Below are 23414 nucleotides of genomic sequence, written 5' to 3'. Positions count from 1 at the left end.
CTTGTAGCTTTCTAACACTTGGTTTTGTTGTACAACCAGGAAGGCCAAAATAGACTTTTCTTTCTAAAAATAAAACTTTAAAGTTGTTCTCTGGTCATTCCATTTGAGAAGCTGTTTGAAACACCAGGTCTCAGGAGATGGAATGTTGACTTGCCAACTCAAGAAAGTCATGAAAGGGTTTAAATCTGTATTGCCAAGAAGTGTAAAATAAATGAAAATGGTGGAATTTCATTTGTGTTTCCTTTTAACCGATTTCTAGCATGGTGTTTGGTTTCTTTGAGCATTTTAGTGCTGTTGGACAGAAACCTGAACTGCATATGGCACATTTTCATTTATTTGGCTGGTGTTCCATGTGCTTTTTCCTCCAGTATGTGCACTCTTCCTGATCTTTGTGAATTATGTTGATTTTTATTTATGTATTTATTTATGTTCCTGGGACTTGCTGAGTCATTAAGCATGAATTGGAGGAGGAGCACTAAAATTTGGATGTAATCTGAATTCTCTGTGTAATCTGAATTTAAAACCACCTTGAATGCCTGGTGGAACATGCTGGAGATAACCTGGGTTGAATGTTGCACCAAAAAACAAGTGTCAAAAATATAGCCTATGGTTGGTTTTGGGGGGTTTTTTTATCACCTTGACTCCTAGAAGCTTCACCTGTCCTGCTCCTAACAGGAATAGGACTGGAGTTCAGTTTTGGCCTCTATTTTGCTTCTTGAACTTGTCTACAACACCACTATTGACAAAGTACTGGCATTTTCTTTTGCTGCCTTGAAGGAGCGATGTATTCCCGTCTGAGTTTCTGTTGTTTTTTGTTTCCCTAGAACATGTGCTTTGTGTTAGCTTAGAAGAATCTGAGCTGTTTAAGAAGGCAAATTCTTGACTGACTTGGGACTGAAGTTTTTAAGATGGCCCCTTCGTTCAGTCAAGAGGTTTAAACAAGCAAATTTTGTGCACTTGAAAATGTTACACTTGCAAACAATAGTGACACAGTCATGTGTTGTACCAAAACAGGCTGGGAGGAGCTTCATACATATCTGTGTGAGCATGAATGTGCCCAAGTACTTGCAGATAATGTTCCCTAGGGCAATGCTATGGTATTAGGTGAAATCTAACTTCTTTTCAGATTTTTATGCCAGGAAGATCGTTTCAGCCAGTCACTAAGCTTTTAATGCAAAAGAAAACAGAGAAAAACTTTCTGCAAGTGGCAGGTGCTTACTCCAAGGCAAAGAGAGCAGGAGTAAATGTGTCTTCCTGTTGTAAACAAATATTTCCACCCTTCTTGCTCATGAGAGGAGCAGTCTGAAGCTCCCTGACAGTACAGTTTATTTACCTTGCTGAGTGCTAGTGAAAGGTTTGAGTGAGAAGCCAGGAGCCTTCCTGTGCTGAGTGCTACCGAGGAATGTGTGCTCAGTGCTTTCCCACGCCACAGCACTTGGGGGGGGAGGTGATCACTCTTGTCTCCCTAATACAAGCAAGCAGCTCTCTGTGCCATCCAGCTCCAGGGCCATTGAGACTTTTGCCAAGTTCACATCAATCCTTTAGGTCACCTCGTTGCTGATCCAGGCAGGGATTCTGGGTGATGGGCTAAAGCACCTGAAAAAGACAATTTTTTAATTACGTAATTTTACAAAATCAAATTTCAGGGGATTAACCCTCACTTCAAGGACAAAATGTTTATTGCATCATGCTGAAAGAGATCTTGAAGAGGGTGATGTGCAGGGGATCAGCTAGGAAAGGTATCTCCAGGAGTGTGTACTGCTCAGTTTTGTATTTTGAAGTATGAGGAAAAAATGATTTTCTTAAGCTAATCTCTGCAAGTATTCTAAGATGATAATAGCTCAATTATATAAGTGAAATAACTTTGGACTTGTTTGCCCCCATTTAGAACCAGCTCCCAGAGCAACATAGTGAAGTCATCTGCAAGTGGGCAAGTGGCCAGATTGTGGCTCCTGAGCAGGTTGTGCAGCCTGTGTGATCCTCATAACTGAGTTAGCATGTCCCACCAGCAAACAGGCACCCATCGTAGGTGTGTTGCACTGTTCACAAGGGATAAATGATCTCTTGGGTGACAAATACTTAGTTTCACAGGGCTCTAGGACAAATGTTCTCCTTCCGTAAGTGCCAGCGTAGTTTGTTTCCTCTTGTTTCTTTGGTACCAACACAAACTCTGGCTGGGATACATGTGTCAGCCTGCAGCCTCCCCTCCCTGGTGGCTGTTGTTGGTAACATGGTACTTCAGAAGACAAATTCTGCTCTCAGTTCGTTTTCAATACAAACACAGATGACGCAGGTGTGATGTGGTAGCATTTAGCTTTTTCATCTGTAACTCCAATGATCAACTGTACCCTGGTTCTTGAGCAAGAACAGAATCCACTAAAAAGCAAGAATGAGGATAGAACATTCTTTTGGTCATTAAGTGCTAAAGAAAAAACCAATATTTTACAGTCAGCCAGAAGGGGAAATCTATTTTCATGCTTCCCTAGCATGAGAATAAATAAAACATGGAAGGGTTTACAAGCCAAATATCTAGTGCAATATGTCACACACACATATAAATACAAAAGATGAGATTGGTGAGTTCCGTGGCTCATAAAAGAAACCCATATCACAATGGTAGATTGAATTAATGATTTCAATTGCCATGTAACAGTGGATATGATAGTATATTGTCAGAGCAACATTCAAATAGACTGAAATCTAGTAGTTAAGGATACTGTTGTTGCTGAGGGTGGGGGAGAAATCTTTGGAATACAAGAGACTTAACATTTAGTGAGCTGTGTAAAATACAAAGAGAAAACTGTGCCAGCATGTTAGCTAACGTAGAAAACCATGAGCTATGCAGAGAGAGCAATAGAGCAGCCAGCTTATAGAGCATTTCCTGTGGTTGCACGAGCATGTGTTAGCCCTTTATTGCACATCAGGCCATCTCTTCTCAGCTTGTCATTAATTCCTAGACAATGCCTTGCTCTTCAGTTATTATTGCTAACATGGCAGCTGGTATGAAACTATGAAGTTGCACAACAGTAAAGTTGTGGCCAAAGACCACTGCGGATACCGTCGTTGGGCAGGGAAAGATTTGTCCACTTTTATATCTTTTTTTAATATCCAAATCTATCTACCCACAAAATACTTTTTACATTACAAAGGAAAATTCAGTTATGTAACTGAGATAACTTTCCTTTGCCAAGGAATTGCAAAGCAGTATTGAGTTCAGTACAGACAGAAATTTAGGGCCAAAGACCTACGCAGAGAAATTCTTTGCTACTGCTGAGCATTTGTTTTCTTTGTAGAGTCCATTCTGATCAGCTGTCAAACAATGAATGAACAGCAAGAAGCATTTATTTTATGCAACGCTGATTTGAATTGGGCTGATTATATATGTTGCTTATGTTCGTGGAATAAATTGCTTTTGAATTGTTCTCCTGGCCTGAGACCAAGTAAAATCTGAATATTTAATCAGTTGAAATGTTTTCTTCTGCTGGAAACATTTTGGTTGTTGTTAATATCTGGATAATCTGGACAACTATTTTTTCCAAGTGAGGCCTGAATTTTGATGGCAATTGTGTGCCAGTTTGTGTGTTACATAGTTAATATGAGGCCATAAATATCTATTTGGCATGAATGGTTAGCTCTGCATGCATGAATTTTGCAAAGGAAGTGGCATTGTTGATTTTAAGCTTAATTCTTTAAGTACCTAGTGATGAAACATGTGAGAAGGGGAGATTTCAATCTGCACTTGAGATATGTGGATCACACTTCAGCATACAGATAGTGAATCCATTTGAAGTCCCAGAAGATAAAGGAGAGCGAGAGCATGTCCTCAGCAAACTGTCGCTCAGATGCCTTAGATTCATAAAATTAAAATCTCACTAGAAAATGGGTAGTTTCTTTCTAAAGCTTCTGCTTTACAGCTGGTTTGCATTAGTTGCAGTTTAAAAGTGTGGCAGTAAAGCTGTGCTCCACTCTGTGGCGAGTTCAGCAGGGAAAGGCCTCTCTTCAGGAGGGGTCAGACCTCACTTTTTACAGTGTAAATACAAGGTTCATAAGAATAACAGCCAGTCTCCCTTTGAAAGATATTTTAAACACCAGGGGCTGACCATGCTACATTTACTTTGTTTTAGAATGAGCTGTCTTACAGGAGGAGGAAGTCAAGGGGAGAGGCAAAGGTGTTGACAGTGATGCACTGTATGCTGCAAGGATCAGTGCTACTGCAACCCAAGGAGAAAGCCCTGCTCTAACTTCTGCCATTTACTGCTTTTTTGAGGTTCCATTCAGAACTCAATCCTTGGTTATTATTAAACACAGGGGGGACTTGGGAAGAGGATATGCTAGTGGAAGGAGTAGACACCAGAGTGGATGGTCCTGAAGCTAGGGGAGCAAACGTGTGTTTGTAATAGAGAAATGGCCTGACAAATGATCTGTAACTTCTGCTCTGTTTTGGCTCATCAGGGTATTTAGAGGTTCACCTTGCTCAGAGGGGGAGTTGCTAAACATGTAGGTGTGCTCACAGGCCATGTTTTTATCCCCAATTGCATGATAGCAAATGTTATAGGGCTACTTAGATTTTAAAGCTGACCTGGGAACTGGAACCCTGTAGCCACTAAACAGCACAGGAGGTGACAAATCCAGCTTTCCTTTATCATGTCTTGTGATCTGTCAGTGGAGGATTGTGTTCAGGATGAAACTGCAGCTGAAGAAACCTTGAATCTTTGGCGTCTGTGGAGTCACCCAAATAAAGTCAGGTTTGCTGGCTGGTTTTTCAACAAGGGATTGCACAGAGACAGTCTACATCATTGTTGTAAGGATGTTCACATTTTGGCCCAAAACGTTTCCTTGTGATTGGTTTTTCAAGAGAATCCAGTGTGACTTCTTTCTATAGCTGCAGCATCATTTCATAGTAGTGGTTAAAAGGAACACTTTCTCAAAAATATAATAAAATTTAATTGCTTTCCCATGGTTCAAATCCTGAGAGTAAATATAAACCATCCCAGCACTTTCAACACCATTGCTGAGCTGGATTGAGCTGTACAGGTGAGCAGGCTCAAAAGGATGGTAAAAGCCAGGCCCTTAAAGCTGCTCCGGTCATCACTTATTAAAGCTCTTTGAGGCTCTGTGGGTTGAGTACTCCCAGAAGCAGGCAGCAGGGAAAGAGCTTGGACTCAGAAAAACTGTGCCATGAAATGTGTTTTATATCACAGTGCCCCCAGACACCTGGTCAGGCCGGCAGGGCTGAATGGGGTGGTAGGGGGAGACCAGTGGACGTATTTTAAATGGGCTGCATATCTGAGAGTATTATCTGCAGGAGGTGTGCATATGCTTCTGGGAGCAATGTCCTTTAATAGACAGTGCTGATGTCAAGTGCTGTCACATTGTAGAAGCATACTTTTCATCTAGGTTAATACAGTGTGCTCTTCTCTATAGTGTCTGAGCCCTTCCAGACAGAAATACAAGGCTGTTTTTGGGAAAGGGTTCAGTATGCCTAATGGCAAACAGTTGAGCAATATGCTGCAAAGTACATATGGGTTGAGTTTTTCTTCTCCTTTCACAGGTCAGATAGTCTTGAAATACCTCCGCAGCTGACAGCCATGCAACATTTTATGAGGTTTTTTGCCCAATAAATGCAGGCAGATGTTGTAGGATTTGGAACCTTACAAGGCACTGGAGTATAGCTGGTGGGAGGTAATTTTGATGAGTGCTTAACCTCTCACTAAAAAAGTAGCAGCTTGGAGAAGGCAATATTTACTGCAGGAAACATTAGCTTGTCAGAGAACTAAAGCACTGGAAAGAACCTTTCTGAATAACCATGCAAGTCTTCAGCCAGATGTTCTTCATAGCACAGAGTAACGCACACTCTTCTGGGAGTTAAACTAAGGCCTTTCCTTGCATCACTCACAGTCAACATTGTTTTCTGTAGGAAAACGGCTTGCTGATATAAGAATACACAAGCCATTATATGCAAGCTTGTAAAATACCATGCAGTTCAGCTGTACCCTGTAGGCATTTATTTTATTAGTGCTAAGTGATCAAATAATCCTTTGAGAGAACTCTTCCCTGGAACCACTGTGAATGTGATTCATCTACAAGTTAGAGGAAATGCTTGGATCTAAGCTTCATTGTTCTATGTCAAGTGTATTCACAAGTGCTCATGGTAACCACCCTCTGAACACCCTCATCTGAGTCCACTATTCCATCTTTTGAGTGTTCATGGACTCACAATTGCTGCTGGCAATTGTGAGCTGTGATAAATGCCCTGCTGTCCACCTGTGTTGAACCTGGCTATCTCCTCCTCTGATTGTGGAGTATTTTGTTGAATACTGGATGTTCAAACCGTCTGTTCTTCTAAATACAGTAACTTGCTCTCTTTTGAGCAGTACAGGAGACTTGGAGAACTCCTCCCTGATGTCAGGGCCCCTTGACCTGTGAAATTCAAGGACACAAACCTGATTTTCAAAGCTTGCTCTGTTATTGATCTGAACTGTGCCACCGGCCCGGCCTGTCTGTGTAATCACAACTCCCTAAGACACCAATACCCTTATGTCATACTGTGTATTCATAAGCTGAAAGAAAACTTTTTTTAGCAATGCCAGAGCTTAGTTCTGAAGATACTGAAAATAACCATGAATATTTCCTTATTTTTTTTATGTGCTCTTAGCTGGGAAGGAGGGGAAGAAATGCAGCCTGTTATTGCAGTGACTGAAAGACAGAGAGAAACTGAGAAGAAGGAAAAGCTGGCATGAAAGTTTTTGCAGGAGCACACTCCAGATCACACAGCATTGAAATTATCATTGACTGTGGCATAGATTTTAAAAATACTTGAATTAAAAAGGGAATGAGGGAAAAATAGCAAATGAAATCCATCTGTGAGAACAGGAATATACCATCAATCAGCTCACAAAGAGTTTCTCTATACATGTTGCCCTTGGACATCCACACAGAGAAGGGCCGCATCTACTTACCAAGGAAAAGTCATGGCACTGAATATGTGCAGCATATGCACGCCTTTTATGCGGTGTCTTTTCATGCAAGTGTGTTTGTGATATACATACTTTACAGGAACATTTACAGTACCATACATCTGAAGAGCTATTCTACTCTAGAGTCCGGATTGTTTTATTACCAGCTAAATGTTCTTTAAGCTACCTGTGAATGAGGGCATTGTGACATTTAGCAACTGGTTTGATTGAACACAGATGTGAACCATATTCCAGATGGAGAAGATCCAAAGGGAGAGATCCTAGGCTTGTTTCTGGTTTGCAAGTAGGAGTTTGAATGCAATTACTTGTCATTGAGCTACCAAGATGGATAGAAACAAATCGTTTGCTCGCACATCTACAGTATTGCAAATGTAAAATCAGCTGTAGTTTGAGATAGTGTGCTGTCCTCAGAGGTCAGGGACAAAAGCCAATATATATGAAAGCAAAAGTCCTGTGGAAATGGGCAGTATCCACTCAGAAATGGGAGGGGGCCAGGCATTCATGTACGTTGCTTACCAAGAGGCTTCCTAGGAGTGCCTCATTTTGCATAAGCACTGCTTTCTTATGTCATTTCAGTCTATCTCTGAATCTTACAAGAAGTGCTATGACCTGGGAAAGCACTTGAAATAAATGGTTACATGGGGGTAGGGCTAAATTGACAATGCCACTATACAAGGTCTGATCATAATTTTATAGTGTTTCTTGAGCGTAAAATTTACTGATGCAAAACTGAAATTGCACTTGGCAGAATTATTTTTATTATGGAAATCATAGAATCACAGACTGGTTTGGGTTGGAAGGGACCTTAAAGCTCATCTAGTTCCAGCACCCTGATACGGGCAGGGACACCTTCCACTAGACCAGGTCACTCCAAGCCCCTGTGTCCAACCTGGCCTTGAACACTGGCAGGGATGGGGCAGCCACAGCTTCTCTGGGCACCCTGTGCCAGCGCCTCACCACCCTCACAGTACATGTTTATTTGTTATCAACAACTTGGGGAGGAAAAGCATTTGGGGCAGGCTCTTATACGTGTTCTGAACTGCTGAATTCCACAAGGCTGCTCAAAAAAACTGTAACAAGCAGGCCTCATTCTCTGCTCATGAAGAGCAGTTGTGTTTGATCTCAGTTTAGACAAACTGCTCAAATGGTACTACTACTTGGTCAGGGCACAATGACAGGGGCCAGAATAAGTGAAAATCCTGAGTTGCCAAAATCTTTCCTTGGCTTGTTGAACTTCAGGTTGTTGAAAATACCAATCTGAAGCACAAAGTATTTAACTATGCAGGTAAAAAATGGGTAAGTTTAGTTTCTGTCTTTGCACCACAGTCCTTACTTTTGAAAATCCCCTGGGCAGAGGGAGCCAGGCTGCAGCAGCCTGTAGGGACACCTGAAATTCATCTGGAGTAGCTCAGCTAAAATGGTAAAAATATATTCTCTAAAACCAGTGTAAAACCCACTACTTAAGGTCTAGTCACGTTGGACTGTGGAAGCTATGGAGCATGAGTTGTTCCCCATCACCTCAACCACTCTGTTTCTACTCTCTTCTCCCTGCTCACATTCCTGCCCTCTGTGTGTGTGGACACACTCGCTCTGCATGGCTGGTACACAGCTCGCAGTAAGTTCACTTCAGCTGTGCACATCTCTCCTTTTTATACTTCTCTCTGATTGTTTGGAAACCAGGAGGCTATGGTATCATGTGCAGATAGCACAGCAATAAACTTGTTCTCATCACAATTTACACATAAAGTGTGAGTCCCTGGAGGTAACTCATCCCTCTCTTGACAGCTTTAATAAAGGATGATGGATTGTTTCTAAATGACAGTTAGATCAAAAATTCCCCCCTGTATTGTTTTGAGATCTGGTGTACAAGAGCTGTTTTGTGTTCTGTGAAAGTTGTTTTTGCCTGTAAGCACTGGGGCTCTATTACTCCCCTTCACAGTGGTGAGAAGTGCTTAGTTACCACAGGAATATATTCATCCTGCCGCATACTCGTGACTTCTTGAAAAACTGCAGAAAGCAAAGCCTAGTGTGGGTGGGAGATGGGGAAATGCCAATAGCTGAATGCATGGCTGTCTTTGGGATGCTGCTCTGGGCAGTCTCCCTGTATGGGTTGTGGGGAGGAGGAGGGATTGGATACTGATCCACCCAGAGCTGCCTCCGAAGGGTGTGTGCCAGGAGGATGCATCATCCGAACCCACCCGCCAGCATGTGCAGGGGACTCGGGGAGACCCAGACCCCCAGGTGCCTGGCAGTCACCTGCACCCTCTTTTCCCCTTCTCTGCCCTTTTCTTTTTAAGGACTGCATGTGGCAGCCAGTTAGTTCTGGAGGGCAGAGTCCTCCCTCTTTTTTCTTTTTGGCTTGAGATCTATTTCTCAGTGCATGTGCTTTGTAGCTGCACTTGGCAGAGTGGAGTTTGTTCAGCTGTCCATTCCCTAGCTAAGCTGGCGTCTTAAAATAAAAACAAGCAAGTGGATTTTGGGAGAAAGGTTGCCACATGAAGACATGCAGAGTGTCATATGGTTAAAACAGGACTGCTCAAAGTCATTCATATGGTAAGAAACCAGGAAAGAAAAAAAAGCTGAGTGCCTAATTAGAGCTTGGTCTCCTGGTACGTCGAGGTGACAAAATGAAGCCCAGACAAGAGCCCGCTGTGGCCATGCAGCACCACAATCATACCTCTTTCACTGCAGATGTAGTGGGGCTGAGTGCTCTTTGGAGCCCACCACCTTCCATTAGGATGGAATCTGACATAGTCCAGCTTTTGCCTCCTGTGTATGAACAGCCAGCCCTTGGAGCAAGCACTGTTGTGAAACACTGGAAGAAGACTTTTGGTATAGATTCTCATCAAACCACACAAACTTAAGAGGAAGTTCCCCACCCGTGTGAAATGGAAAAGTTTGAAATAAAAGCAGCATAGACTGAAGTTAAATCAAGGCTAGAACTTGCCAGGGGTGCAGTATGCAGGGGATGGGAAGCTTGCAGCTCTCCTACCGCTTTCCTGATGGGAGGCAGAGGAGGACTGTACCTGTAGATCTTCTCTGAACCTTTACTTCTCCACCCATAAAATTTTTGTATTAATCCTTCCTCCAGCTAAGGAGGCCTGGCTAGCTATAAGCTGCTTCATTCGGAACAGAACCATGTAAAACTCACATGGCCATCCTTTCTCTTCCTGATGTTGTAGGATGAAGCAATGGTTTTTCTCCCTGCGGTCCCAGAAATATCAGCAATATTGTTCTCACATTTGGGATATCAACACAGGGAACAAAGGACATAAGGACAGATTCCAGGACATACCTGGAATCAAGGAGTGTGTGCATGGTTGTATGCATAATCTGAAGGAGTTTCTTACAGAAGATGATAAAAAATACTCTTCCATTATTTATTGAAAAAAGTAACTAAATTTTAAATTTGGGTTGAATCCTTGTTTTCCAGTTTTGTTTCCTAGCTCTGGCAGTGTTTGGTTTAGTGTATGTAATGGTTGTCTTTGAATGCCTTTCAGTTAGCAGACTTCAGTAATAGCCCGAAGTCTTTACAGCCTGCAATTGTCAAGATTTGTGATATACTTTTTTCTATTGAGCCAGTACTTTACTTCCTGTTGGAAATTATTTGTATTAATATATCCTGTTACTTTGATTGCTGGTGTGTTTTATGACCATGGTTTTCTTCCCCTTAGGCACAACAGGGATTTACCAGGGAGCTAATGGCCTGACAAATTCTGCAGGATTCAGTGCTGTGCATCAGGTATGGTTCAGCATTTAATATTGGCAACCTTGGCACTTATTTTAAACACTTGGAATATTTGTAGATCACAAAGATTATTCTGGTATTTACATATATTTAAGGAAGGCATTGCCTTGCATTCTGCTGAACACCATTCTGCTCTACTCCTGTGGCCTGTCCAGGACTTCTAGATATCTTAATTAATTTTAAGACATGTGTATCAATACACAGAGTTCAGTCCTTGCAGGAGGAGGATGCCCTGGCAATCTCTGCTGTGCTGCTGTAGCAGTGCCAAGAGTTTCATCATTCCTCTGCCATCTTACAACTTTCAGATATGTTTTCCATCCTCTGCAGAGAGCTCTGCTTCCAGGATCCTGTCGTCTGCTGTCTTGGCACTGTGTAATAAATATGAACAATTTGAAAGAGTGTTGGCAGGCTGTGATGAATATTGAGCCATCTGAGCTGTCTGTGCGCTTCCTTCTTTGAGAATACACCTGTCTGTGGGCTTCATGCTTCAGATACCCTGATAAATGTGTGTGTATAAATAAACAGCATGCATATATACACAAGACAGATGTTTTTCAGTAGCAAATGGCTGGTTTTGATTGGACCAAACAAATGAGTAGACTGTCCCAGAAAATGTGTTTTGGTTGCCAGTAATTTCAATTCCTTGTTTGGAAGATGATGGTTGACTTGTATTTTTAATGACAACAGGGGGCAAGTTCTTTATTACTTCAGTTTTGGCTAAAAACATCAGCATTTGCTGATAGAAGTGCATTTGATTGAAGTATGGAGGTTACCTAAAAAAGGGAAAAATAATTGGGCTGTTTTCATTGTTTTGTTATATTCCTTAAGAGAAAACAATGAAATTCTCTCATTTCTTTTTCAGTTTAATTGCTCTTATGACAACTTGAGTCTTTATTCTTGAGAGCTCCCTGGTGACTGAAAGTTAATGAAATAGCTGTCACAGACAAAGATGTAAGCTGTTAAGGAGGAAAGTGCTTTTAGTCTTTCTAAAGACTATTTATTATTTAGTTTTATTTAATACCAGAGACTAATTAGCATTTCTGAGGAAATAAAAACCTTCTGCTGAAAGACAATCCCTAGAGCATGAACACAGTTCTCTATCTGAAAAAGCAAATAGGTGGACAAGAGCAGGAGTTGCAGTTAAAACACAACCAGATTAAACCTTTTATGTTTTAATTGTCCAGAGAGAAGATTTCTAATCTATTCCAGTGTCCTGCTTCTCACAAAAAGAACCCCCATACATATGAGGATAATGGCAGGAAGTTTGTTTGAGAGGTTTAAAATAAAGACAAAGGGATCTATGATACCTCAGCTCCCCAAGGTCACTTCCACCCTGTATTTTTAGGTGTTTTTCTGTAGGTAGGAAAGAGTAGTCAGGCATTTAGTTATTGCTGAGATAGTTGGACAAACTCAACTGTGAACATTGCTGCAAAACAGTTGCTACTTCTTTTTTTCTTCATTTTTGTAGCCTATTCTAATGTCTGATCAGGAAGTGTTGCTGTTCATGGGAAAATGCAGACAGTTTTGCTCCTTTCCTTACCCAGTTATTCATTCTGTTCTTCTGATTTCTTAGGTGTTCTGTTATTAACAGAGAATGTGTTCCATCATGGCCCTTTTCAAAAAGCTGCCCTACTTTACTCTTGCATAAAATTGCTGAACTCTTATACAAAATGTGTCCGCACTGATAACTAAAATCCTATAGAAAAAGCAGAATTCTGACCTCTTGTTGATTAGTTGATCATAATAAAACAGGAGTATATTTGAGAGAAGCAGAAATGTGATTTCCTAAGTGAATGAGATGTGGTTCTTTAGTGAAATATTCCTGCTGCATGCATAGATAACATGGCCTTTGTGGTGCCTTACTCATTTACAAGATAAATCCAGATACACAGAAGTTAGATGTTTCTTTTCTCCTCAAAGGAATATTCATCATACCCAAGCTTTCCTCAAAGCCAGTACTCACAGTATTACAGCTCCTCCTACAACTCTCCGTATGTGTCTGCAAACAGCATCAGCCCCTCAGCCATCCCGACCTCCACTTACTCTCTGCAGGAGTCTTCCCACAATATCACCAGTCAGAGCACAGAATCGCTGTCTGGTAGGTGCATCTCTTCTGCTTTCAGTTTGCCAGTCTCAGCCACCTGTAGACATAAATACTGGAACCTTGTCATTAGAATGTATTAAAACACATATTTTTACACAGATATATCAGATTTCCTAGCACTTAAAGAGTTCTGTTTACATGGTACAACACCGGGTTTTGGAAAGATTAGAACATCCACGCTCTCTGAAACCATCCTGTGTCATTTCCATGAGTCTCTGAGGTTTGATCTCCTCTAAAGGTAGAACAGAAAGATAAACCAATTCCATACAGAACCCAGATCAGGTCTGAGGGCTAACAAAAGTATCACTGAGTTCAAAACAAACAGCCATGCTCTGGAAAAGTGCCAGAGTTTCCTGCTTGTCTGATGATTTTTTAGCCCATGTCTCTGTTGTGGTTTATATTCCCCTCTTACAGTAACATGTAATATATGCATTCATCAATAAGTACATCGAGAGAAAGTCCCTCTTAAAAAAATCAGCACAAATTGTTTGTCTGAGTTGGAAGTTCAAGATGAATTGTACACATAAAGGTTTCAAAATTTGTGGCTTCTCTTTGAGTACTTGATTTTTAAAGTCTCAAAGCTTAAATGGTTTATGGAATTACTGACAGATTATGATCCTCAATGTGCTGTTCAAGTACAATCTTCGGATATCGCTTCCCTACTAAAGTTTTCATTGGCATGCAATAACATTTATGTAAAACGCCACATAATTTGTGGATGATCACAGTCTACGCCCATTGTAGGTCTGCTGACTTATGAAACAAATCTGAACATCTGTGGTTGCTCTAAAAGAAAAATAAACTAATATTGTTTTTTAAAAAGAAGTGATCGCAGATTGCTCTAAAAGCAGTTGAAGGATTTTCTGCTCCTTAGATCTTATCTCAGCCTTTTTGAGAAAGGGCGATTTCAGAAAGGCTTGTTAGGCACAATCCAAGCTTCTCTGAAGAAGAATATGATTATTCTAGGAAGCTGGAGAGGCCACAACTTAGCAAGGTGAAAAGAAAAATATGTTTGAAAAGGATTTGTAATGTAAGGTAAGTGAAATCCAGACAGGTTTGTGAAACTCAAGCCAAACAAAACAGATACTTTATACAAGGGAAGTTCACCTTTGACTGTCTTTTCTCAAATATTATCCTCTGTGAAATGGAATATGTCTAAAGAGGCTAGTTCTGTATTTTTAAATAAAAGTTGATGTTGCAAGTATATTTTTAATCATAACCATTCATCAAATTTTAAATTAAAACACATATTTTTTTTCAGAAGTTGAACTGGTTTTGGGTGTCCTTTTCTATTGCTTTCTAATTTGGGGCGGGGAGTAAAATTCAACAAGCTATTTTCTTTCAGTGAAAAATGTGATAAGGTTTTTGAAGTGATACATCCATTTTAAAATTTTATCCATACAGTCTTGGTGATTTTTGAATTGTTTTAACAAATCTTAGGCGTTAGAAGTTATTTCTCTAAAAACGTCAGCTATTGACCTGAAAAGAGCAAGATTTTCTGATTGTGTTTTCCGAATGTTTCTGGTGATCTCCATTAAAAGTTTTCATGCTCTAATTATAATGATACAGTGCAAAATTCAAGTTTACAATGGAATTTCTTTTTTCATAACAGGGGAATATTCAACAACACCAGCAAAAGATATAGAAACAGACAGACATCACAGAGGGTCAGATGGCAAGGTACGAGCCCGGTCAAAAAGAAGCAACGATCCTTCCCCTACTGCTGACAGTGAGATTGAGGTAATAACTTTGATTTACATTCCCTTAATAAAGCCAGCAAAGATAAACCGTTGCATCTATTAGCAAATCCCACCATCAGACTAGTGAGTTGTAAGAACCAGAATAAAATGAGTAATACAACTGGAGCCTACAGACATCAGTAGTCAAAATAATTCCTCAATGTCTATATTATCAGCATCTCAAACTATTCTTCAGATGTTCTTTGGTTTTTTTTCCTTTGGGCTTGTTATAAGTCTGCTGGTTCGTTCCCCCGACTTGACATGCAACAGGGGATTTCAGTGGTTGTTAGGAGAGCAGACACTCAAGATGACCAGCGCACACACAATTCCAAAATTCCCCATGTTTCATTTTGCCTCCTTTCACAAAGCATCTACAGTCAGTGCTCCAAATAGGTTTGTGATCTTTAAAAGCTCAAGTCCAACAGGACATACTTCCTCACTGAACGAATTCTTGCAGTTGCTTAATATGTAACTATATTTCTTTTTTCCACCCCATCTGTCATCACAGCGTGTGTTTGTGTGGGATTTGGATGAGACGATAATTATTTTTCACTCCTTACTCACGGGAACCTTTGCATCCAGATATGGGAAGGTAAAATTTAATTCTTTTAGCATTACTGCTTGTCCAGCCAAATTGCGTCGGGAACTGTGGGGGCAGCTAATGAGACAGCTTTGCAAACAGATGCTGCTGATTTTATTCAGACATATTTGTATAAATATGTCCTGTGGTATTTCCTTCTAACATGTGTAAATTTAATTTACCTCCCTTTCATGTTGCGAGTAGCCCCTTGTTTTTCAAAGGCTTTTATTGTTCAGCTGCTGCTAGGTGGGACATCAGGATGTTCTTTCAACGTCTCTCTTCTGCAAGAAAGAGCCTATCTAGCAGCCAGACAGCATTAACTCTAGTCTGAATGAGTTAACACATTTTTTGTTAGACCAGTGTTTTCTTATGAATCTCAGACAACTTTTTAAGAGAGATTTTGTGTTGCTCAGGCTCATCTGCCATGAATAATACTGGCTCTGTTTCCCATGTGGCTGCTGAAGCTCACATTTTTAAGGGGTTTTAGGAACTGTATCTTTATCCACCCGTACTTTAGATACCCCCTTTGAAATGCAGGCAATTCCATTTATTTTTTTTTGAAGTAACTCTGTGGCTGAACAGACTGAACTTGGCTGCTAAGGAGAAAATGCTGGCTCTTGGATTTAGTACCAGGTGCTTCAGTTTCTTCTTAAGGCAGCTTTTTATGATAAACACTTAAGTCACTTTGAATTACAGAATGTCAAACACTTTTAAATGGGTAGAAAAAAAGACAATATCATTACCTAATTAAAGGTGGATGACCTAGTTGGCAGCTGTTTCCACACATGGCTTTGAACAGTCAACTTCATCAGGAGACTGGAAAATAACCCGACATCTCTCTAGAAAGCAGAAATATGATTTGACATCATTTCATGGCTTTAGCAGCTGTACTTGTTTTATGATTGTTATAACAAGCTGAATGTGTAATTAGTAAGATAGATTTATTGTTCGCTGTTAGATGTGCACAGTTGTAAAGGATATAAAATGGTGTTTGTGGTGTGGAAGTCTACTGCAGCACTTGGAATGCTACTAACACTTCTAACAGCACCCTCTGAAAACCAAGCACGTGTTTCCAAGCAGGGATTTATTCAGACCCATGTTGTACAAGGTAATTGAAGCAGTTACTTTTCCCAGGGAATGTAATGAAGGAAGCAGTCTGAGGTATACATGTGTAAGCTCAAACCTTCTGCCTGCAAAAAACAGAAAGAATTAGGCAGGATCAGGAAACATAAACTTGTGCTGTGTAGATCTGCTATGTGGTCATGCTTTGCATTGGGTAGGGGCTGCAGTATGCATATGGAGAATTCTCTTAATGGGCTGACTTTGTCCTAGCATAAAACCTCTGAAGCAGATGCCTTCGTCTGCTGCCTCCTGCACAAGTTTAGAGGGTGCACAGTTGGGATCTGCTGCATGGGGACAGGTGGTGATGGTCTGGGGGTGTGATGGGTCCATGGAGGTGTACTTGCCACTGCAGTACCTGCGAGCTTGCTGATGTGCTGCCACAAAGGCAGAAGCTGCCATCCCTAGAGGAGCTGGTGTGGGGATGCAGTGGGGTTGGGGAGCGGAGCCAGAAAAGGTTTATCAAAAGCAGTCTCCACAAGCTGTTCCTGTTGGCCGTGGGAGCCGTTTCCTTTATACAAATGTAAAGAATGATACGAACAGGAATTTTTTTTAAATGAATTAATCACCTTTTCTATTAAGTTACAACAGGCTCTTTGAGAAACTTCTCTAGAAGGATTTTTTTTTTTTTGGTAGTTCTTAATTTGTTTCATCAGTATTAAATTCCTCGGGGCTTTCCTATAAGGGAAATGGTTGTGTTATAAAAGTATTACAGGCTAATGGCTTGATCCAAAGACAACCAGAGGCTTTGGTGGGCTTTGGAACAGACCTTAAACCAAGAGGGAAGTACAGCACACTCAGACAGGCTGTCCTGGGAACCATTAAATAGTAACACAATTCAGAAATGTTTAATTGAGCTGAACTATCAAGTACAAGTGAAGCAGTGAGCCAGAGGTTGATAGAGTTTCAGAATCTCTTACTAAAAAAATGTAGGAAGTGTTAATCTCAGAGTAAATAAGTATCAGGGCCTAAAAATCTTATTTTTGTCCATAATTCATCATAAAACATTCATGTGCCTGTAACTGGACATGCACGTGCTTTGAATTAAATCTCACACATGGAGGTCTTGGTCCTGTATGTCTTCCTCCAGAAAAGTTTTATATGATCTGTCAGTTTATATGATCTTCACCATTCCCCTCACCTACATTAATGTCACAGTGTCTTCCTGTCTGTTGCATTGGTAGAGCTGCTGTGCAAGGCACTCAAAGAATTAGTCTATAAAATTGATGAAGCTGAAGAATAACACCTCTTTCTGGGGTGATTTATCTGGGAAGAGGGGAGGAGGAACATCAACCATAGCTTCAGACATTTGGATCTAAACTCCTGTGTTCTTTAGCTACAAAATCTCAAATGGTTTCACATGATGCCCCTTGGTGATGGCAGCAATAGGGAACTGACCAAAAAACTCTTGATTTTGGGAAAAGAGTGAGGAATTCACAAAAAGGATTATCAATCGTAGTAATATTATTAATCATGAATGCCTCAATGTATGTTTTCTGACATGAGTTCATGCGAAAATTCTGTGTTTGGTTTCTGAGGGAAAACCTCTATGGTCCTTGCCATAGGTATGGGCTCCTCAAAGCCCATCACTTCATCTCAGGTGTTTAGAAGATAATTTGCTCACAGCATTAACAGAAGTTAAACCACCAAATTGAAGCATGAATGAATAGCCCAGCCTAGGTTGCTCCTTTTTTGTCGCCTCTGCCCAAACCCTTTACTCTATCCCATGGATTACACAGTCATCAGACATTTGGTCTTAATGTCTTTCCCAGATGGTCACTGCAGTATAACCTTTATAGTGACAGTCAGAGTGGCCTGCAAGTACACATCTCCCTCTGCTTTCTGCCCGCGGTTGAATGGGTGCATACCTGCACAAACAGACGGAGTCACGGTCTGAGTGATTGGGGCAGCAAAGCTGTCAAACCCAAGGAAATCTCTCCACCCTTTGGTTTCTCAGCAGGAGGCCCTCTGATAAGAAAAGGTGGGGGAAAAAAAGTTCCATAGGCAGTTAACCCTGGATATTATGTTCAGGAAGGTTTAGAAACCTGTTCTGCAGGCTTCTGATCACTGTATGGGTACAGAATATTTACCATGTGCCTAGAGACCACAACAGATGTAGACCATCATTATAGTTTAATGTACTGTCCATGCAGTCCTTTTAATCCCTTCAGGCATGTATAATAGAGCTCCCAATCAACAGGAGGAGGGCTGTAGTCGTTACTGTGTCTGCAAGGATCTGCGCACCAAATCACTGACAAAACATAATGGGAGAGACGAGTTGAAATCCGTAACAGTGCTGCTGGGGTTTCACAGGAGTTGGGTAAAAGTCAAGGAGCTTTGGCCGTTTGTTTGAAGCAGCTAAGCAAAGTACAGACAGACTCTTTCGATGGTATTAATTCAGACACAATAAAAGGAGATTGCATGTACTCCCTTGCCAAAAAGAAAATCATGAGTCTATTCCCCTTGCCCCGATTGAGATTTGTTTGTTCCATAATCTGTGCTGTCAGAGCATTAAAGAAAACAAATCTACATCTCTTTCAGCCTGAGAAATGTTAAGTTTTGTATTGCAGATTCATTCTTATGCTTTTCAGAGGACTAGTAGCAAAGAAAAAGGGGGCCCTGGCTGTGTTGTTTTCCCTAGCTGGGGGGTATATGTGAAGCTAATACCTTTTCTTAGTATTTTGTATTGTTCCTAGAATGGGAATTCTTGTTCTGTGTTGGTACACTCCTTGGGATTTTAGTGTCAAAATGAATTGTGAGTAAAGTAAAATCTGGAGTTAAAATTGATCTTTTTGTGCAAGTTACTCTGAAATCCTGGAACCAAATGGAAAGGATTTACTTTAGCACTGACTTAAAGAATTGAATACATAGAACAGTCTAAATTCTTGAGTTGTGTTAGATCTTTATCAGTACTCTGACCATGTCTGCTGATACCTGGGAGTTACAATCTATAAAATTCCCTGTAAGATGCACAGCAATTTCTGAGATTGTTCAGCATCTTGAATTGAGAAAAACATACTGCAAAAAATAATAAAGCACATTATGTCCCAGTTGTAAGTTGGAGTCGTGCAAAGTTATGTTCTAGATTTTGGTTAACCTTAACTGAAATGTGTTTAGATTGTCTGTATTACACCATGTCCCAGAGCCTGGACTGTGTGGTTGCTTTGCCTGGAGTGGCCGCTGCAGCTGCTTTCAGTGGGGATTTGCTGAAATACTTTGCCTCATAGTTTGCCTTATAGTTGCTTGATTGATGCAGAGATTTGGTTGATCTAGATATGATAGCCATATTTGTTTATTGCTTTTGCATTTCAGCAGTGGCAATGTGAGATTTATTGAAGTTGGGAGCAGACAGGTATCAGTGAGGTAGAGGCAAGACCTGCACTCAAGTTGCCAGCCTGTGCAAACATGGGCTCTGCCTCTCTACTGAGGGACTTGCAGTGGCACAGGTATGTGAAGAACTAGGAGAGGGTCCTCCAATGACAGCCAGGCCTCAAGACCTTTTAGACAGAGTAACAAAAGGTGCTGCTTGGCCCAGTTGAGGTAAAGACGATTTTCTAGCATGTCAAGCTGCTGTTATGTTGGCTGTCTGTGAACTGGACTATCTTGTTCTCACCAGAAATGATGTTGCGGGTCTAAGAAACCTCGTTGCTCAAAAGTTTCACTGGCAGTTATATATTCTTACAAAAAGTTTTCTTCTTTAAAGTGAATTAGAATTTCCAATTAAAAGAAAGAAAAGTCATTGAAAAGTTCCTGCTTGGCTCTACTCGAGATCCCTGTAAAACCCTAGGGTTGATTTTTTTCCTTCTTTTTTTCTACTCTCATTGAATGCTCGGAGTAGTTTGTGCTTTTGCCTGCTTTGTTCTCTCGCAGGACCCTAAAGCCAGGACCTGATTGAAACACCATAGGGATTTAATCAAATCTGATGGTGATTCATGCTTCTAATGGCTGAATCTGTCCTTTACTACTTTACAAACTGAGAAGGAATAAAACCCCATTTTATTGCTCGGCTGTTAAAAACTATTTGTAGAAGTTGCTAAGGTTCAAATCAAAAGCGCCCTCCCTTGAGAACTATTAGTTAATTCTAAGTGCCATGGCGTCGCTTTTTTCCTTCTTCTCTCGCTTGAGATGTGGCCTTATATCACGACTGCTGTTCAAACATCTGAGAGTTTTCCATTCCTTTGACAAACATGAGCCAAAGTGCTTAAGGACATCTGTTTATTTTATTTCTTTAATGAGAAAACCTTCCAATTTCTTACTGGCTCAGCTGTGTTTATTTACATTTTGTTAGTCATATGTGTGGGGCACCTTGGGACGTTAAAAACCTGCAGAGGCCTATGCTGAGTGCTGCTAGCAGGCATCCTGGTCAGAAAGGCAGAATAAGCCCTTCCTAAGGAAAACACAGTCTTTGGAACTCCATAAAATAGATTTTCAAAACAAATAGTGCCTAATTCACTCAGTAGATCATGGATTAAGTCAAGATGAATACAATTTGGAAAGGATTTTCTGAGGAAGTTGGAGATTTTTTTACCCACTGGAGGCTAAACCTTGCGTTTAATGCCTTTTTAAGTTAAATTAAAAAAGCATTCAGTCACTGCAGGTAATAAAGAAGTCTGTTACTTTAGACATGCTGCTATATCAATTATTAGTTCATTATTGGAGAGAAGGGAGTAAATAATTCCAGCCATTTGATTATTTCAAATGTGTATTTCAGGAGCAAACATCTGTGTTTATCATCTGTACTCTTGATGAGAAGCAGCAGGAGAAACAGCAAAACCAGATCCACAACAGCTTAGATGGTGGGCATGGGAGATGTCTGAGCTCGTGTAGATGTAACCTCTTGTACTAGAGCTTAGGAGAGCAGAGGGTTTTCTAAGCAAAGTGCACATGTGGTATTTGGAAGAATTAAAGGATTAATTTTGACATAAAATATATATCAGAAGCAATGCTGGATTGTCAAACAAGCGTGAGCAAAGGGACCCTGCTTTCCAGTATCACTTAATCGTGACTTGATATTAAGGGAAGAATAGTTTGAAAAACAGAAGGACATAACTTGTGTTAGGAAGTTGCATGTACAAAATACATAGTTGTGCAGAGGATTACACACAGTGATGTGTTTCCACCAAGCTTTCCAGGAGTTTTGGATTGTTCACAGTTATCAAGGCTTGCATAGAGAAATAGAGTGACTTTCCAGTGTCGAAGAGAAGGGAATGAAGACATATTTGGTTTAAATTTCACTCCCTCTTATGCCCTGTATAGTAAAAAAAAAATTATTTGTAGATTTTTTGGTCACGAACCTTTTGTATTACTAAATAAAAATAATTTCCATTTGTTCTCAAACATTATGGCCCACCTTTTAACCTGTATTTAAGTACAGTATTCCCACAGGACCAGAATCCATTTTAGAACTCATGGTTCAGACACTGGATAAATTAGTGTAGACATTACTGCTTGTCCCTAAGCATAGTTCACTTAAAGAGACAGGAGAACCTTTTCAGTCTCCATGTGCTCTTGAATATGAGGATTTAATGACTGACATGCCCATTTGCTTATTTCCAAGATGTAGTCCACAACCATTTCTGAACAGATACATGCCAGTAAAAAGATAATCCTTCAGTAAATAATAAGCAATAATTTGGAAGTATCTCTCAAGTAACAGTAAGGGTGACTATGAAAAGGTATCTGAAGAAAAGGGATTAAATTGTATTTGCTGTCCATCTAGCATGGACCTTTCAGAAGGTCACGCTGTGATGACTGTAGATGCTGTTCATTTAAATTTGGGAGATTGTCTAATAAACCTGGATACATCAATGTTCAGGTAAAACAATATGTCTTCATCTTGGGGGAAAAAAGGTTTAGAGCCTGAAAAGCTGAGTGATACTATTTGAATTACTTAATTAAAAAGTCTGAAGTGTGGTTACTTAAGTCACTTCTGAAAATGGGGTTTGATTCTGAGCTACTTTGATTATTTAAAGCAATGTTTCTCACAAATATCCACTCTCTCAGTTGAAAACTGAGTTGTAGTCTGTGTCTATTAAAAAGATAAAATTGCGATCTAAGCTAGTTAAGTGTAGTAAAACAGCTAAATGTGTTCTCTTCCTCACAAAGACATGGACTTACTTGAACTAGAACTGATGCACATGTCCTATTATTAGGGAAACCCGTGTTCATGTCTCAAATTCTGATCAAGGTATAAAATGTTACAGTGCAAGAATGATTATTCTCACAGACTCTTTTTGTTCAAACATGTAGCCCAGGCATTTGTATCTTTGCTTTTTCATTATTATTATTTTTATATAACAACCAAGCTGGTCCATTTTCCAGGAGTTTCCAAGTAATTAAACCCAATTAAAACTATTAAATTCTTTCTTTTGGTGACAACTTCATTATTAAGAGGTAACCACAAGGAGGAGATTTAACTTGGAAAGCCCTTGATTGTATACTAATCCGTCTCTCACCTCTGGCTGACACCTGTGGCAGATAAACCCTAGAGAATAGGAGTCTGATGAATACTCTTAATTAATACTTTCTTCCTTGTAGAAAAGTAATTATTTGCTCATGGCATAAACAGGTATTTGGCAGGGATTTAAAGAGACTGATTAGTTTTAAATACTAGGGCTTTATTTTGTTGGGTTTTTTTTAAATGGGGGGGAGGTCTGAATCCAGGATCCATGCTCAGAATGACTTTGTCCTAACATTCTGAATGTCGGGTTAATTGGCACATTGCTAAATAGAAGCAGAGTCAGACAAGAAGCTGATTTGTTATCCATCTCAAAGGAGCCAGCTTTGCCCCTTTGCTAATGGCCTGCAAGTCTGAACAGGGTACCTGTAAGACAGAGGCTTGGAATGGGCTTTGGAGCCAGGATTGGAGGTGAGAGTGACTTGCACTTGAGAGATTGCCAGAGATAAGTCTGCTTCTCTCTTCTTTTCAAAATTACAGTGTACAAGAGGGGAGAGCTGGCTATGGACATCCAGCCAACTGGATTAGCAGTAGCTGCAGGTGTTAGCTAATACATGTCTCTTTAATGCATACTCTAGGACAAGTATAAGCAGTTTATGAAAAATCAATCTCAGTGATTCGGGAGAGCAGTGGCAAGAAGGTTTTAATACAGACTCATTTGGGAGGGTGCTGACAGTGCAATGTGAAGTG

At 40.4% G+C, this 23414-nt stretch overlaps 1 protein-coding gene across 9 annotated transcripts in view; it reads left to right on the top strand.

The window, feature by feature from the left end:
- EYA2 (EYA transcriptional coactivator and phosphatase 2) overlaps positions 1 to 23414 on the top strand; it is an 89425-nt gene that overhangs the window by 47868 nt on the left and 18143 nt on the right. For all 9 annotated transcript variants that reach the window (XM_030503301.1, XM_030503302.1, XM_030503298.1 and 6 more), the window contains 4 exons: positions 10652 to 10719; positions 12646 to 12823; positions 14442 to 14569; positions 15077 to 15160. In XM_030503301.1, the coding sequence (XP_030359161.1) occupies positions 10652 to 10719; positions 12646 to 12823; positions 14442 to 14569; positions 15077 to 15160 (458 nt within the window). The remainder of the gene's footprint in view (positions 1 to 10651; positions 10720 to 12645; positions 12824 to 14441; positions 14570 to 15076; positions 15161 to 23414) is intronic.

This window comes from Strigops habroptila, chromosome 13 (assembly GCF_004027225.2).
Source record: "Strigops habroptila isolate Jane chromosome 13, bStrHab1.2.pri, whole genome shotgun sequence".
Classification (NCBI taxonomy): Eukaryota; Metazoa; Chordata; class Aves; order Psittaciformes; family Psittacidae; genus Strigops; species Strigops habroptila.
The sequence above is the reverse complement of the archived record's forward strand: the minus strand, read 5'-3'. Positions and strand labels throughout refer to the sequence as shown.